General features: G+C 42.7%; 1 protein-coding gene across 4 annotated transcripts in view; it reads left to right on the top strand.

Annotated features, from left to right (window-relative positions):
- Nucleotides 1-14,344, top strand: part of GREB1L (GREB1 like retinoic acid receptor coactivator) — a 221,831-nt gene that overhangs the window by 167,231 nt on the left and 40,256 nt on the right. For all 4 annotated transcript variants that reach the window (XM_073331425.1, XM_073331423.1, XM_073331426.1 and 1 more), the window contains 4 exons: nt 2,425-2,605; nt 4,675-4,867; nt 6,552-6,685; nt 11,054-11,393. In XM_073331425.1, coding sequence (XP_073187526.1) covers nt 2,425-2,605; nt 4,675-4,867; nt 6,552-6,685; nt 11,054-11,393 — 848 coding nt within the window. The remainder of the gene's footprint in view (nt 1-2,424; nt 2,606-4,674; nt 4,868-6,551; nt 6,686-11,053; nt 11,394-14,344) is intronic.

Raw genomic sequence — 14,344 nt, 5'->3', positions numbered from 1 at the left:
GGTCTAGTCCATCCCAGCACTCCATGTCCGGTGAGCATAACGCAGGAGAGGAGACCCCTGGTAAGTGATCTTTTTGGGTTGATGCTGCTTCGTTATAGGATGTACAGCTGTCCTTTGCTCTGTATACTGTAGAAGTGGGTGAAGGGAGAGAAATGTATAACACTAGCTGTGTTTCAGTGTGCTTCACATTCCTCTGCTGCCCTACTTAGCTGCACAGAACAGGGTGTTGATGCACACCGAAATTTCACGGGACTCCTCCAGAGAAATCTTTAGAAAACTTTCCTGGAAGCACTCAGAAACTTGTGCAGGGACCAAAGCGGCACACAGGCGAGCAGCATAGGGACCAGGTCTGAAGCTGCATGCATGCAGGCGATGCACCCTTTCATCCTTGCTGACCCTCAGGAGTGAGATGGCTTCAATGACCGCTGTCTGTGGAAAATGGTGGTAGAATTTACAATATTGTCCTGTCGCCTTCACTGATCCTCTGAAAACATCACCTATATCCTTTGCCCCATCTTGAACACCCACCCCTCACCTGGGCCGAACTCCCCATGTTTAGGGTGTTCACTGAGATGTGTGCATGCCAAGGGACAGTGAGAAAGTGATTAGTATGTTAAGAGGTGTATTTTACTATAATGATTCAATGCTGTGCATGAACTAACAATCATGCTTCTATGTATTGTTTCTTGTGTTACTGTAGATGTGGCCTTCAGGGGAACCCCCTACAAACCGGAGAAGTGCCTCTACCAGATGAGAAAGCGACCAAGGCAGAGCAAGGAGGACATGTTCCGAGAGGTGATCCAATCCTCCTGAGTCAGAAAAAAGAGAACACAGGGAGTTAAGACAAATGGAAAGGTGGGACAGAAAGGACAGTGTGGAGCACATTCTGAAGGCTCAGGAGCAGATGATAAAAGTGATGGAGGAGCAAACAGAGATGTTGAAGTCCCTAATCACACTGCAGGCAGAACAAATGCATGCTTGCCCCCTCTTGCAGCCAATAAAGAACTGTTTCCCATGTCCTCCCCAAACGCCTCCCGCACATTCCTTGTAACTTCCTGGAAATCTCGGTATCCCATTCACTCCACCCCTTAGGACAGCTTCCAAAACGATAGCTGGATTTACGCACAGCTATGACAGCCTGCCCTGCCCAATCCTGTTATCTCCCTGCTTCAACTCTTTTATGTTTGTTAACTGGTGTTTAATAAAAACAAACTCTCTGAAAGATAACCAATCTTTATTTGTGTCCTACACGTAGTGATTGCTGCTGGTAGTAAAACATACGTGCATTTTAATAATTCGCTTACTACAAATCACACTCTGGAATCATCACAAGTTTTAGGCAAAATAAGATAACAGAAATTTATGAAGAAATTTATGCAGATTGCTTTATAGAAATACGCATTACTGGAGCTCATTATCAAAATGTTGCCTCAACGCCTCCCTGATTTGAATTGCCCCCTATTATGCCCCTTTAATAGCTCTGGTATCTGGCTGTACAAAATCAGCAACCAGGCGATCTTCCTCAGTGCTCCACCCTGGGGAAACTTTTCATTCATAGCCTTACAAAGATTTTGGAGCATGCAACAGGCTACTATGACAATGGGAATGTTTTCTTCATTCAGATTTTTTAATCTGCCAAACGCACAATTCACAGTCATTCTGCACCTTCTCAGCCTATGTTTGAAGTGCTCCTTGCTGCTGTCCCTTTACCCGCTTCTACAGTATACAGCACAAAGGACAGCTGTATATCCTATAATGAAGCAGCATCAACTCAAAAAGATCACTTACCAGGGGTCTCCTCTCCTGCATCATGCTGACCGGATATGTAGTGCTGGGGTGGGCTAGACCCCTCCGGAGTGGAAAAGAGTTCCTGACTCACCACAAGACTGCATGACCCTTTCGTGGGCTCCACAATGTCCTCCAACTCCACCTCCTCATCCACAACTTTGTCCTCGGGGTTAGGTCCACTGTCCGCAGCCTCCAGCCTCTCTGAAGTGTCCTTTGTGGTGGATATAGGATCACCACCGAGGATGGCGTCCAGCTCCTGATAAAAGTGGCAGCTCTTGGGCGCAGCACCGGAGTGATGGTTTGCCTCTCTTGCCTTCTAGTACGTCTGCTTCAGCTCTTTTATCTTTGCTCAGCATTGCACCATGTCCTGTTTGTAGCTCTTCTCACAAAACCCATGGGAAATCTGCCAGTAGGTCAATATGACTTTCCCACAAAAAGCTCTATGCCTCTCGTCAAGGTGGTTTTATATTGTCGGCAAAACAGGAGAGTTTTGTTGGCAAAAGTAGCACTGTAGTGTGTACATATCTCCACTCTTCTGTTGACAAAAGGCAACTTTTTTGACAAAACTTTGTAGTGTAGACAAGGCCTTATTTGTAGATAAAGGCAAAGGAATTTTCCTTTTTTTCTTTTTGGAAGGTGTTCTTGTTGACTTGGGCCTAGAAGAGAATGGGACAGCCTATCAAAGAGCTGAGAAATATGTAGTACGGCTAGATAATGAGATCCAAACTAAGTTTGAAGTTTTTATGAGACGGGTGAAGCAGAATCCATACACCTTGTTTGTGCTGGTTCACGACAATGCCCACATTGATTTAACAAGGTAAGTGCTTCACCATAACAAGGCAAAATTTATTCTACTATATATTATTACTCAGGATTTTTAATAAATCAAAATTATGATCTCAGCCTGATGTCTCCTTGTGCCCCAGGCATTTAAAAATTCATAACAGAAGTCATCATCTTTGTCCGTCCTAGATATTTCTTAAAACTATAATTCAGATTCATTTTAAGATTTACGGTGAGGTCAACTTTAGACTTTTCAATCCCTAGCAAGAATGCTCCTAGGGTTCCCTCTTTCATCCTTCTCCCTTTCCTCTGCATAGCCATTCTCATCCAACTTCTCATGTCTTTCCCAGTCCCATTTCTTTCCCATCTGTAACTGAGCAGAGTAGAAGAGAAAATGATAATCTTCCTTCCTCCGATCCCACCTGTAGCCACAAACCAGTACTCTAGAACAAAGGAAAGGGCAAGGTTTTTTTTTCCCCCCTACCGAATGAGATCATCAGGGAGGAAACTGGTCTCCATTCTTCTACCTGTACATCACTGCACAAACAAACCACTTACTGTAATGCCCGGTGGCCACGGCACGTTTAGGGGGCAATCCAGAGCAGTAGTCCAGTGTGCATGGGTGGTCAGGTAGCCAGCAGGTCAATCTGTATTAGAAGAAGTGTGGGGCAATGGTCAGAGTTCTTGGACAGGTCAGCAGCTGGAAAATACAATCCAAGGGACTGGGTCAGTGTGCTGGGAAGGTGAGATCAGATGACGTGTTGAGGCAGCAGGGGAAGTGAAACAAGGCAAGGTGGTCTGGTGAGCAACCAGTTGGCACTAGTCTATTGCTCAGACAGCTTCGTCTTCCTTTGTATAGTCCAGGTACACAATGAGAGTGCTGCCTGTCCATCCAATCAGAGGTTTGGGATGTGACTCCTGTAGGCCTCTGGTATGAAGGCTGTTGGTCGTGGGAGCCTGTTTAGGGCATCGCTGTGGTATAGCAGCTAAGGCTGCTGCTTAAGGACCTAGTGAGCCTGGGTTCAATACCAAGGTCCTGACATACCCAAACCTTCCCCGTGTTAGCAAGCACAATAGTTTACTGTGATCTTCCCAGTTAGTCAGGTTGTTTAAGCCTGAGTATTTTTGTTTTGTTTTTATTTGAGTAGTACAGAAAAAATAACTATTTGCTACAGAGAGATAACGAGAGTCATTTGTTTTCTCTTCCTTTAAATACAACCGTGGTTACTTACATTCGAAATAGTGATAAAGCATCATGAGCATGGAAGGTAAGTGTCAATGTTTAATCTGAGTGGCACAAAACACAGAGACTTTCTCTCCATGTGAAGTCCCATCATCACACGTCTTTTGGAAAATGAAGGCTATACATTATACTGCCTTGCTCCATGCAAGAATCAGCAAAAATTCTTACTTACGTAAAGACAGAGATAATTTGACCCATGAGACCAAAATATATTCCTCCTTGTTTCACTGCTCAAGTATTCAGGTACCGTTTGTATGGTTTTGGGACACATTTGGACTGTCGAATTTTAGTAAACAAAATGCATTCTTGTTATTGTTTTCTCAAAACCAAATTAGTATTATGGTTTTATTGTGGTGCCAAATATGGAATTCTCCTGTATCCTGTAGGTTTATTGAGACAAGTGAGTGTTATGTCCACCTACCAGCAAGTGGAGACAGGAAATCAAACAAATGTTATGCCCTCAAAGTCCCCTATATAAGGACTGCTTCTGGTTGAGCAATCCAGTTAATTTTTGTGCCTGCTCCCTCATCTCTCCCCTCTCCCCATTCATGTAACAGCCCAGTCCAGCTGATACGCTTTCTTCTCTTTTTAGCTTGTTTTAAACTTTTTTCTATGTTCTGATCCTTTAAATTGGCAGGCTGATTTAGTTGCTTCCCAGTGTGGGACTTCGCTCCATTATTTCTCCCACACTCTTGGACTTCTCTATGCAAAGCACCTTGTTGGTTTTACCATCTCTTGTTCCTTTTCAGAAAGTCTGATGACCTGGGGCTTTTGATTCTCTGTAAATCTAGAGATTTTAATGTTACCAGTTGAATCTGAAGGCGACAATAAAGCCTTTCTGTGTGTTTTTATTTCCACAGTGCCATCTCAAGTTCTCTATCACATGGTGAACCCAGTCATGGACTGGCTGATAGAGTTATTAACTGCAGAGAAGTCACTGAAGCTTTCAATCTCCTGGTCCTTCAAGTCAGCTCTTTCCCCTATGCCCTGCAAACACAGCAGTCCAGAATAAGCTCTAGCAACGAGGTACATTGGATACAATTTGACAATATGGTGAGTGTGTAACTGTTCAGCTGAGAGCTGTAGTGTACTCTTATATTTGCCACATTCTAGAATGCGCAACCCAGATGTATAAACAGAAACCGGTGGAGAAATCTCTTTTCCACACTGGAAATTGTTGACTACCTGAAGTTACAGTGGAATCCCAGCCCTTTTCTCCTTGGGACCATTGGAGGCTGAGGTGGCACTGACATTTAGACTTAGAAATAGCACGTTTTCCTTTGACCGGATAAAGCTTTGTCTATTACAGGGATGAGCAAACTCCGAGTTTGAAATTTGTTGAACCTCCTGAACTAATTTTAGGTATAAAAAGAATGAATATTTTGATGAGCCTTATACACTATAGGTGTACTGCACTGTACCCTTTTATTATTATTCTGAATCCATGTACATAATGACAAATTCCCATACATTAATTACACTGTACCTGCATTGCACGAGAAATAACTGCAGTGCATTTACATCAGTAAGTGCTCCATGTATACTCATTACATAATTCTGTCACTTGAAAAACACCAATATTACAGACCTATATAAGCTAAGAATATGTATTTCTTAGGCCAGGTCGTATATTGGTATAAATACATCACTTAGGGGTGTGAGAAAACCAACCTAAACCTCAGTGTAGACAGTACTATGTCAATGGGAGAGCTCCTGTCTACATAGCTATCGCCTCTCCGGGAGGTGGATTGACTATGCTGACTGGAGGAGCTTTCCTGGCAGTGTTGTTGTGTCTTCGTAAAGCCCTAGAGTGGTGCAGCTGCACTGGTGCATCTGTAGCACTGTACGTGAAGGCAAGCCCTTAGTTATTAGACCTGAATATCAGTAGGCCAATGATAGAGTGAGTTTAAAGCAAACTGATTTTGCCCATAACCAGTCTATAGTCTTGGTACTATGGTGCTAGCACTTACTATTAATGTCATCCTAGTATCCTGCCCTTGTATGCAGGCAATCACCATAATGCTAGTAACTAATGCTTATATCAGGGAGACTTCCTGACATTAGCTCTACTGGGAGGAACTGCATCCAGAATTAAAACTAAAAGCACCTTAAGGGGGGTGGGGGAAATACAAAAGACAGCAGCCCATGATTAAGCTTGTTTTGTAATAGGTAAATCATCCCATATCCCATAGGAACACAGGAATTTCCATACAGGATCAGGCCCAGGCCCCATCTAGTCCATTATCCTGTCTCTAACACTGGCCAGCACCAGATCCTTCAGAGAAGGTGTAAGAACTCCCCCAGTAGATATAGGTGGGATAACCTTCCCCCTCATTTCGTCTTATCCTGACCTCTAATAAATACTGGCTTAAGCCCTGTTCATGAGGGTTAATGTCACCTCCAAAATTTGTATTAGCATTAATTATGATAATTCTGAATATTCTTTTAATCCATAATATTAAATCCCAAGTGTTTGCTGCTAAGACTAGGAATAATGTGCTGGAAAAATTTGTGTGTGTGTGTGTCTCTCTCTCTCTCTCTCTCTCTCTAACAAACTTAATCAAATGTTAAATTAGCAGCAAATATTTAACATCTTGTTTTCAATGGAAGAAGTCATTACTCGGAAGAATGAAAATCAAAGATATTTTCTCAGGAAAAATACTTTGTTTCATAATACAGGAGAAATGTAAATTGTCTTTAACTTTCATTATGTTTGTGGTATCTTTGTTTGGAACAGGAGGAAATGGGCAGTGAGGAGAAGTTGTATTTTGGCTTGAATGAATACAGCAAATCTCTACAATGGGGAATCACAAGTCCTCTGCTGAGATGTGATGAAAACTTTGAAAAAATGGTGAACACACTCTTAGAAAGGTAAATAATAAGAGTTTTGAATTGTTCCTAACCATGATCCAAGGTTACATGCCATATAATAAATGGACAGAGACAATGTCACAGTGTAACTACAAAAAGAACGAGGAGTACTTGTGGTACCTTAGAGACTAACAAATTTATTTGGGCATAAGCTTTTGTGGGCTAAAGCCCACTTCATCAGATGCATGCAGTGGAAAATACAGTAGGAAGATGGATAGGTGGGCTATTATCAGCAGGAGAAAAAAAACTTCTGTAATGATAATCAGGATGGCCCATTTCAAACAGTTGACAAGAAGGTGTGAGTAATGGTAGGGGAAAAATTAGCAACTACCAACACTACAAAAAGAAGGAATCTGTGTGGACCCCTCCTAAAGGTCGAAACAACAGACTGGACTTCTACATAGAGTGCTTCTGCTGACATGCACGGGCTGAAATTGTGGAAAAGCAGCATCACTTGCCCCATAACCTCAGCCGTGCAGATCACAATGCCATCCACGGCCTCAGGAACAACTCTGACATCATAATCAAAAAGGCTGACAAAGGAGGTGCTGTCGTCATCATGAATAGGTTGGAATATGAACAAGAGGCTGCTAGAGAGCTCTCCAACACCACTTTCTACAAGCCATTACCCTCTGATCCCACTGAGAGTTACCAAAAGAAACTACAGCATTTGCTCAAGAAACTCCCTGAAAAAGCACAGGAACAAATCTGCACAGACACACCCCTAGAACTCCAACCAGGGGTATTTTATCTGTTACCCAAGATCCATGGAAATCCTGGATGCCCCATCATCTCAGGCATTGGCATCCTGACAGCAGGATTGTCTGGCTGTGTAGACTCTCTCCTCAGGCCCTACACTACCAGCACTCCTACCTATCTTCGAGACACCACTGACTTCCTGAGGAAACTACAATTCATCAGTGGCGTTCCAGAAAACACCATCCCGGCCACTATGGATGTAGAAGCCCTCTACACCAACATTCCACACAAAGATGGACTACAAGCCATCAGGAACAGTGTCCCCAATAATGTCACGGCAAACCTGGTGGCTGAACTTTGTGACTTTGTCCTCACCCACAACTATTTCACATTTGGGGACAATATATACAAGTCAGCGGCACTGCTATGGGTACCCGCATGGCCCCACAGTATGCTGACATTTTTATGGCTGACTTAGAACAACGCTTCCTTAGCTCTTGTCTCCTAATGCCCCTACTTTACTTGCACTACATTGGTGGCATCTTCATCATCTGGACCCATGGAAAAGAAGCCCTTGAGGAATTCCACCATGATTTCAACAATTTCCATCCCACCATCAACCTCAGCTTAGACCAATCCACACAAGTGGTCCATTTCCTGGACACTACAGTGCTAATAAGCGATGGTCACATAAACACCACCCTATACCGGAAACCTGCTGACTGCTATACTTACCTAGATGCCTCCAGCTTCCATCCAGGATACAACACATGATCCATTGTCTACAGCCAAGCTCTAAGATACAACTGCATTTGCTCCAATCCCTCAGACAGAGACGAACACCTACAAGATCTCTATCAAGCATTCTTAAAACTACAATACACACCTGCTGAAGTGAAAAAACAGATTGACAGAGCCAGAAGAGTACCCAGAAGTCACCTACAACAGGACAGGCCCAACAAAGAAAGTAACAGAACGCCACTAGCCGTCGCCTTCAGCCCCCAACTAAAACCTCTCCAACGCATCATCAAGGATGTACAACCTATCACAGATCTTGGGAGACAGGCCAGTCCTCGCTTACAGCGAGCCCCCCAGCTTGAAGCAAATACCAGCAACCACACAACAAAAACACTAATCCAGGAACCTATCCTTGCAACAAAGCCCATTGCCAACTCTGTCCCCATATCTATTGAAGGAACACCATCATAGGGCTGAATCACATCTGCCACACCATAAGAGGTTCATTCACCTGCACATCTACCAATGTGATATATGTCGTCATGTGCCAGCAATGCTTCTCTGCCATGTACATTGGCCAAACCAGACACTCTCTACGCAAAAGAATAAAAGGACACAAATCAGACGTCAAGAATTATAACATTCAAAAACCAGTCGGAGGACACTTCAACCTTCCTGGTCACTCAATTACAGACCTAAATGTCGCAATTCTCCAACAAAAAAACTTCAAAAACAGACTCCAACAAGAAACTGCAGAATTGGAATTGGAATTAATTTGTAAACTGGATACCATTAAATTAGGCTTGAATAAAGACTGGGAGTGGATGGGTCATTACACAAAGTAAAAACTATTTCCCCATGCTAATTTTTCCCCTACTGTTACTCATACCTTCTTCCAACTGTTGGAAATGGGCCATCCTGATTATCACTACAAAAGTTTTTTTTTTCCTGTTGATAATAACCCATCTTAACTGATTAGTCTCGTTAGAGTTGGTATGGTAACACCAATTTTTTCGTGTGTGTGTGTGTGTATATATATTTTCCTACTGTATTTTCCACTGCATGCATCTGATGAAGTGGGCTTTAGCCCACGAAAGCTTATGCCCAAATAAATTTGTTAGTCTCTAAGGTGCCACAGGTATTCCTCGTTCTTTTTGCTGATACAGACTAACATGGCTACCACTCCTGGTTGTCAGGAAATGGTTAGGTAGCATTCTGAACAAACACTTTAATTTGTTAACTGGGTATCTTTTAAGTGCCATATATTAAAAACTGGCTGCCTCACTTTTGCCTCTTGCCTCAAAAATTTACAGATGCAAATGTGAGTGCAATTTAGCTGGCCAATATTGAAAATTTGGTCCAAACATGTACTACTTATAGTTGGCATTCAGTTACTCTGTCATAAATGGAATCGGATCAATATGCAACACTAGGTATTTGGTAGAAGGGTCAACGTTCACACAGATATTTTCTTCATATTTTTCAATTTTATCTAGTGTAATCCTCTAGGAAGTTAGAATAATGGATCCTGCTTAAAGTTAGCATTGTCTCACAACTCTTACATGTGCACAACCTGGAATAAACCAAATGTAGATGTTACAACTTTTTTGGCATTTCAGTTACAGAGTTCCAAAAATGCACCAGTCTATTTAGGCTTAAACATGGTGCTTTTGGAATTTGGACAGCCCCTTGATACTGGAATTCCAGGGGTTTGTTCCATTTTTTAATTTCATAATGAATTTAATGATGATGTAAGGTGTCAGATTGATAGCCTTACAAACTGAAGTCCTCTGCTTATCCAAGTAATCAATACGGCATAAGCAGTGGCGGTCCAGGCTTGCCCATTCTGTTTTACCATTTTGCCTTAGTCCTGACCTAGAAGGCTGAGTGGGTAATTCATTTTCTATGCTGTGGCTTCTCTGCAGAGAGTGAAAAGAAGTTTGCCAGATGTGGACACCATCCACTAGCAAATGAACTGAGAATTTCAACAAATTTCATGTGGGTCACAGAACAGCCTCTTTACAGTGACAACTTTTGGTGTGTGCTGACCAGGACCTGACTATAACTCACAATGGCTCCATATCCCCTTATAGACAGCAAAGCAATCCAGTTCCACAGAGTCGAGGCTGGATGTGTTGTCACATATAGACAAGAAAAGCTAATCACAGGAAATAAGGCAGTACTATCATTTTCAACACTGCTGATCTCATCCATGCAGCATGCTGTCTGTATATGTTGTCATTTGTGATTGTTCAAACCAACTTTTACTCCTATTATATTTCCATGTTTATTAAATATAGTAGTAGATTGTTAAAATGACTAGACATAGGATGGTTTTCACTTAGTTCCGTAGGTTTTCACTTTTTCTTAGTATTTGGTCCTACTTGTTTGGATTTATAGTCACTGAATTTAGCTCCAACATGAGAAAAAGACTGTTACCGTCTTGCTTGAAAGCCAAACTCTTAGTTTGCCCGTGGCTGAGATCCAACAAAGTGTGCTCCTGCACTAGCACATAGGCAAGTCTAGTCTTTTCATGAATTGGATGAGTGGTGTAAGTTTATATCTGCCCCACCCCACCCCAAAACTCCCTTCTTCTACAAAACTTGATAAAAGGGGGGGAAAAAAGTGGACAATTAAGTGAGACTGGATCATCAGCCTGTGCTATATGTGTTTGTACTGATATTAACAGTGTTTGAATTAGACTGTACCTTCTTCCATAGTTGTACGTGCCATGTATGCCTATAAAAATAATATGATGCACTTATAGCTCATAATTGTTAATAGAGGTTGAGGATTTCTGTATTTATGTACTACACATAAAATGAGCTCCTTTTTCTTGCCATCCAGGCCTGCTTGTGTCTGAGGTGACTTTCGTGTAATGATTTTATTGAACATATTTATTGACCAACATATAACTGTAATCCTTTGAAGGTACCCCAGGCTGCACAGCATGGTGATTCGCTGCTACCTTCTTATTCAGCAGTATTCTGAAGCTCTGATGGCTCTCACAACCATGGCCTCCCTCAGAGACCACAGCACCCCTGAGACACTCAGCATAATGGATGACCTCATCACTGCACCAGGAAAGAATAGGAATGGTTGCGGCCATATGCTTATCATTAGAGTTCCCTCCGTGCAGTTAGCAATGCTGGCGAGAGAGAGGTTACAAGAAGTGAGAGACAAATTAGGTCTGCAGTATCGTTTTGAGATCCTTCTTGGGAACCCAGCTTCAGAATTTACTGTTGCTAAGCACTTTGTGACACGATTAAAGGTTAGTAGGAATTAAATGTTTCTGTGCAAGACTGTAACTTGTGTAAATGATGTTGTAGCCCTGTAAGGGACTAATTTTTAATCCCATCTCACCACTTAATATCTTCTCCCACCCTCTCCCACATAGTTTGTTGAATTTTTATCCCACTTCCGCTACTATGACAGCTGGTCCTACAGGACCCGTGGGATCCCAGTCCCACTGCAGGGCTCTAGTAAAAATCTTGTGTGTACCTACACATTTATGGACATATGTGTTAGATCTTACATGGAAAAGGGGCATATTTAGTATAGTTCTTTCTGTGTGGGTGTAGTCTACTTTCGGTCATCATAACCATTTTAAGGTGCAGGAAAAAATACTAAGTTGTTGTTGGTCCTAGAAGTAAAAGATAGCATGTTATCTAACTTTTCCAAGTTGAATAACAAACAGTATGAAACAATCTTCATTAAAAACCAGATTGGTTACTTCCTTGACTCTCTGAGAGCCAAGCTTAAATCCCACCAAATGAACTAATTCTGTTCTGTCCATTTATCTGTCAACAACTCTGTCCTTACAACCATTGTCTACCCTGCCTATAGCTGGTAAAGTATTCTGATAGACATAGAATTAATTCTTTTCTCAGTCCATTGCATGGCAAAGGCCGCCTCTTTGCAACTTGATGTGCACTACACGAAAAACATTGGTTAGGACCTTGATTTCTTTAGCTAGTATGTATTTGTAAGTGCATGACACTGTTTAGCTACTCCGTATTTACAAGTGCATGATGCTAGTAGCAAAGTCTATCTCCCACACTGACTTTACCACCCATATTGAAACTACTGGAGAGTGACTACCTTTTATAGAATTGTAGATATTAAAGTGGAAAGGAATTTCCTGGGTTATCTGGTCCAAGTCCCTGCTTTAAGCTCAAAGGTTCTTCTTCTGACTTGTTTTACTTTGCAAGACATTCAGTGATATACAGCCATATACAATTGGATCCTAAGGGCGACATTTGCCATTCTAGCCAAGTTGCTCTTGGCACAGGAAGAGAAACTGGGAGTAAAGGTGGCTTTAAACACTGAGATTGCTTTAACCTAGGCCTGGCTGCAACAGCCTCCTTGAAGGACTGTTCCGGAGAAAAAATTAGCAGAAGTGCAGTTCATGCTGGTTGCAACCCTAACCTTTCACAATACATTCCCAGAAGCTGCAATGGGGACAATGTAAAGCTGCTTCAGTAGCTCAGTGCCACCCAGGGAACACCCTTATGCCAGGAGTATTTCCTAGAGGCTGGTTCCACCCCTTTAAAACCCTGTAATAGCGATCCTACACAACCTGTGTCATGCGAATTCTCCATTGGCCTGTTGCCATTTGTAGCCCCTGTGTGCCACAGCAGCGCATGGGCCTCAGTAGGAATCAAGATCAAAACTGCTAATGTGGCAGCTGATGCTTAAGGGAATCCTTGTAGTTGTATTAAACTGAGTGGAGAACCACAGTCAAGTGGAGAACGAAAAGACCAGGCTTGAGAACCTCCAAATGACTTTCTCACTCCTCTCCCACATGGTGGAAGACGAAATGTTTTTGGAAGCCAACAAAACTTCAGGGCCTCAAATTTGTTTTCTTATTTCATGTCAGGTGCTTGGAAAAACCCAATACCAGCGCTGAAACGTGCATGCGGGCAGTAAACATGCACTCCCTCCCTTTGCTTCCAAATCACGAATTCTAATTCATTCCAAACTTTAAGGATATGTCTACACAGCAAAGACAAACCTGGTGCTGGCCCATCCTAGCTGACTCAGGCTTATGGGGTTTGGGCTGTGGAGTTGTTTCATTGCTGTGCAGACTTCCAGGCCTGGGCTGGAGCCCAAGCTCTGGGACCTTCCCTCTTCACAGGGTCCTAGAGCCGGGGCTCCAGCCTGAACCCAGACATCTACAGGGCAATGAAACAGCCTCACAGCCCAAGTCAGCTGGCATGGGCCAGTCTCAGGTGTCTAGTTGCTATGTAGACATATCCTATCCTGGCTGGGGATATAAGAAATGGAGGGTGTTTCCCTGTCTCTCCCACGTGTATAAATGCAGAGCTCCGGAGCACATCCCATTCACAGCCAAGCGTTGCTGCCCCTCCCCCACTTTCCTCCTACACTAATTTGTCCATTGTTGCAACTGATGTAAAATCAAACACATATGAGTCTTTTAGCCATTTTGATATCACAGTCTCTTCAAATGGAGCATCACTTGTCCCCTTCTCCTTTACATCTTGGTGTATCTTTCATGTGCCTTCTTCAGTATCTGTTTTCCCATTTTCTGTTTTTCTATATTTAATATCATTATTTTATACCTTTTCTTTCTAATACCATTCTTCTTTCTCTTCAGTTCACTTGTTCTTTGCTGACTTTTCCTCTCTCCAACTTCATTTTGTTTCTCTCTTCATATTTGGTACTTTGCTCTTAAAATTTTCATACGGAGAAAAGGGAAGGATTAATAAACGAAAAGAAGCAGTTACCTTCTCTTTCCTCCCTTTGTCCTCCACTCTGATGGTTGTCTCTATTCCCCCCACTCCCACCAGACTCTGGCTTCCCTGGTGTTTGTGCAGTGGGGGGAGGCAAGAAAAGGGAGAACAGAGATTGGAGAAAGTTCCCTAGGGTATGTATATCCGTGCTTTCACAATATCTCACTCATTTCTGTTGGGGGGGGGGAAGGGGTAGGGAGAGGATCCTGTCTCTTGGGAGGCCTCAGGTCACAGTGGAGACTAGTGCTTTCTTTACTCCATCCTTGAGGAGAACTGTATGTGCAGGGGTTAAGGTGGGTCACCTTCCTGGCATCAGCATAAGTGCTGTCTCACACCACTCATCTTCCCTCTGGTGGTGATCAGCTGTGCAGATATGTTGGATAACTAGCAAATGTAATGCCTAGTATTCCTAGGGCACGGCTCTGTGGATCTACCCTTCCCCTTTATGTTTTATACTTGGGGCAGCAAA

This window comes from Lepidochelys kempii, chromosome 2, assembly GCF_965140265.1.
Source record: "Lepidochelys kempii isolate rLepKem1 chromosome 2, rLepKem1.hap2, whole genome shotgun sequence".
Taxonomy (NCBI): Eukaryota; Metazoa; Chordata; order Testudines; family Cheloniidae; genus Lepidochelys; species Lepidochelys kempii.
Note: the sequence above shows the minus strand (reverse complement) of the source record. Positions and strands in the feature narration are given on the sequence as shown.